General features: G+C 35.3%; 1 protein-coding gene across 1 annotated transcript; it reads left to right on the top strand.

Moving 5' to 3' along the window:
- Positions 1 to 253: 253 nt before the first annotated feature.
- Positions 254 to 1,857, top strand: LOC145127108 (ATP-dependent DNA helicase PIF1-like). The gene is made up of 3 exons (XM_079062362.1): positions 254 to 685; positions 828 to 1,591; positions 1,689 to 1,857. Exons 1-3 carry the CDS (start codon positions 254 to 256, stop codon positions 1,855 to 1,857), a joined length of 1,365 nt encoding a protein of 454 aa, XP_078918488.1.
- Positions 1,858 to 3,183: the final 1,326 nt, after the last annotated feature.

Genomic DNA, 3,183 nt, shown 5'->3' with positions numbered 1-3,183 from the left:
CGCTTTCTCAAATCCACCCTTTCGTCATGTCTTTGCATCTTCATCTCCCGAACCAACAATTGGTTAGATTCTCAGATAATGATTCAATGATTGATATTGTGGACAGGGAGAAAGATAAGAGTTTAATGTTGACCGTATTTTTTGACATGAATAAAATGGATGAGATTGCGAGGCAATATCTATATAAAGAATTCCCAAGATACTTTACATGGAATGCAACCAAACGTTGTTGGAACCAAAGGAAAAAAGAGCAATGAGAGGCCGATTGGTTTCTGCTAACCCTGCCGAAGGAGAGAGATACTACCTACGGGTCTTCCTATCACATGTTAGAGGGCCAACATGCTTTGAAGATCTTTACACGGTGAATAACGTGTTACATACAACATTTTGTAAAGCTGCTCTTGAGAGAGGGTTAATAGAGACCGATGATAACCTATCTCAATGTCTTACTGAGGCCTCATTATATCAATTTCCAGGTGCTCTTAGAAGGTTATTTGCAACTATACTCATTTATTGCGAACCCGGAGATGTTCGCAAGTTATGGGATGACCACTATAATTCACTTTCTGAAGATTATATGCGACAATGTGAAAGTGTTAAGAGAGTTCAAACCATGGTTCTTATGGATATCTCTATAATTTTGCAATCTATGGGTAAGCATCTCAATGAGTTTGATCTTCCTATGGTAAATACAAACATCAATTTATTATCGCGAGGTCCAAGAGGAGTACTCCATCGTTGTGGATGATGAACACCTTCGTGCAAAAGATTCTCTCAATACCGACCAAAAAAATGCATATGATGAGATCATGACCCACGTTAATCAGAATCGTCCGGGTGTTTTTTTTATAGATAGTCCTGGTGGAACTGGAAAAACATTTTTGTACAAAGCCTTACTTGCCGAGGTTCGTTCCCATGGTCATATTGCACTTGCGACAGCTTCATCTGGTGTTGCAGCTAATAATATGCCCGGGGGGAGAACATCTCACTCGCGGTTTAAGATTCCGATAAATCTTGATAATAACTCAATGTGCAAAATCAATCAGCAAAGTGGGGTTGCTCAACTACTTCGTTTGGCCAAAATAATCATATGGGATGAAGCATCAATGGCGAATAGGCAAGCAGTAGAGGCGGTGGATCGAACGATGCAAGACATTACAAATGTGAGCCTCCGTTTTGGTGGAAAGATAATGATCTTGGGAGGTGATTTTAGGCAGGTGTTACCAGTAATCATACGTGGTACTAGAGCACAGATTGTAGACGCCAGCTTGAGGATGTCACCTCTTTGGTCTTTGATTAAAAAAATACGTTTAACTATAAATATGAGAGCACTAGCCGATCCATGGTTTTTAGATTTTTTAATACGAGTTGGCAACGGAGATGAAGAAACCATCGATGAAAGTTTTGTCCGAATACCTGATGATATGTGCATTCCTTACACCGACCAAGACAAATCAAAAAATGAGTTGATTAATTCAATCTTTCCTTCTTTGCACATCAATGGAGGCTCTTCAGAGTATATTATTTCCAGGGCGATACTATCAACAAAAAATGAAAGTGTTGATGAAATTAATGATCAACTGATTGATAGGTTTTGTGAGAGGAGAGGATTTACTATAGTTTTGATGAGGCAGAAGATGATAAGAACAATTTCTATCTGATGGAATATTAAACTCTATAAATATCAGTGGTTTACCTCCTCATTACCTTCGACTCAAAATTGGATGCCCTATAATACTATTAAGGAATATTGATCCTTCGAATGGTTTATGTAATGGCACAAGATTGATATGCAGAGGTTTTCAGATGAACGTGATCGATGCGGAAATAGCGGTTGGCCTTCATGCCGGAAAATGAGTTTTTTTACCAAGAATCCCTCTTTGTCCATCTGATGATGACATGTTTCCATTCAAATTGAAAAGAAAACAGTTTCCAATTCGGCTTAGCTTTGCTATGACAATCAATAAAGCTCAAGGTCAAACAATTCCAAACGTTGGTGTTTATCTACCAGAGTCAGTATTCTCGCATGCGCAACTTTATGTGGCGCTTTCCAGAGGGATATCCCGTGAAAATACAAAGGTCTTAGTGAAACCTACAAAGGAATTTCAGGGGAGAGGAATTTACACATCAAATTTTGTATAAACCTTATCGATATATATTAAAATGGTAATGATATTTTTCAATTTATTTGTGTTCTTAAAAATATTTATTTTCTATATATAACTAATTGAAAAAATTCAATGAAATAAAACTGTTCCTCAATATTAACTATTCATTTAATTATGAATGTGATGAAATCTTTTTTACATAATTCTTGTGAAAAAAAATAAAAATAACAAGTCTTTTACATTAAATGATTATAAGCATTTGTTGTATGAATTGGTAAAAAAGAAAACATATTTTGATTCCTTTTAAAATTTATAAACAACAAAAGAAACAACTCTCATATTGGAGGAAGATTGGAAACATGATGGTTTTCATTTATTATCATATATGATTACAGTCGCACCACCTCACCGAGATAACTTTTCACCTAACAACAACTAATCGGCGCCTAGAAACTTTTTGTCGAAAGGAACAATAGTCGTCGCCACATCGCGCGGGTACCCCACTACTATATATATATATATATATATATATATATATATATATATATATATATATATATATATATGTATATATATATATATATATATATATATATATATATATATATATATATATATATATATATATATATATATATATATAAGAAAAGTCAGTCGAACCGCCGGTACGCCTCATTCACGAAGCCATACTATAAGGGGAATTTAAGGAAGCGGCCTATAAAATGACCGCCATTAGGTATCCATTCTTACCCACCGCTCTCTTGTATAGTGGAGGGTCGTTACCCGAACGGGTTTGATAGGACAAATTAATCTCATTAAAAGTATAATGATATAAAGTAACTAAACTATTTTAAATCCCACTCTTAGTTACTTTAGGAAAATGTGAATTTGTATGTTAATCCATGAAATTGCACATTACACTTTATGAGTCGTTAGTGGAGCATGTGTAGTTAACCGACACACTAATGAGGGACTAATAAAGGGTGGTAATGGGTGTCTCAAAAATTATCGTTGATTAATGGAGCGTGTGTGGTTGAACGACACATTAAAACAAGATGATAAATGACATCGAGAG

The sequence above is a fragment of the Lactuca virosa genome, chromosome 1 (genome assembly GCF_052849685.1).
Source record: "Lactuca virosa cultivar CGN04683 chromosome 1, Lactuca_virosa_CGN04683_v6, whole genome shotgun sequence".
NCBI classification, from domain to species: Eukaryota; Viridiplantae; Streptophyta; class Magnoliopsida; order Asterales; family Asteraceae; genus Lactuca; species Lactuca virosa.
Note: the sequence above shows the minus strand (reverse complement) of the source record. Positions and strands in the feature narration are given on the sequence as shown.

Bases quoted from the DNA above. Each gene is read 5' to 3' on its own strand.
- LOC145127108 (XM_079062362.1), top strand. From the start codon at position 254: ATGAGAGGCCGATTGGTTTCTGCTAACCCTGCCGAAGGAGAGAGATAC. The intron at 686-827 runs GTAAATACAAAC...CACGTTAATCAG, and splicing joins ATGAGTTTGATCTTCCTATG to AATCGTCCGGGTGTTTTTTT. The intron at 1,592-1,688 runs GTTTTGTGAGAG...TATAAATATCAG, and splicing joins AATGATCAACTGATTGATAG to TGGTTTACCTCCTCATTACC.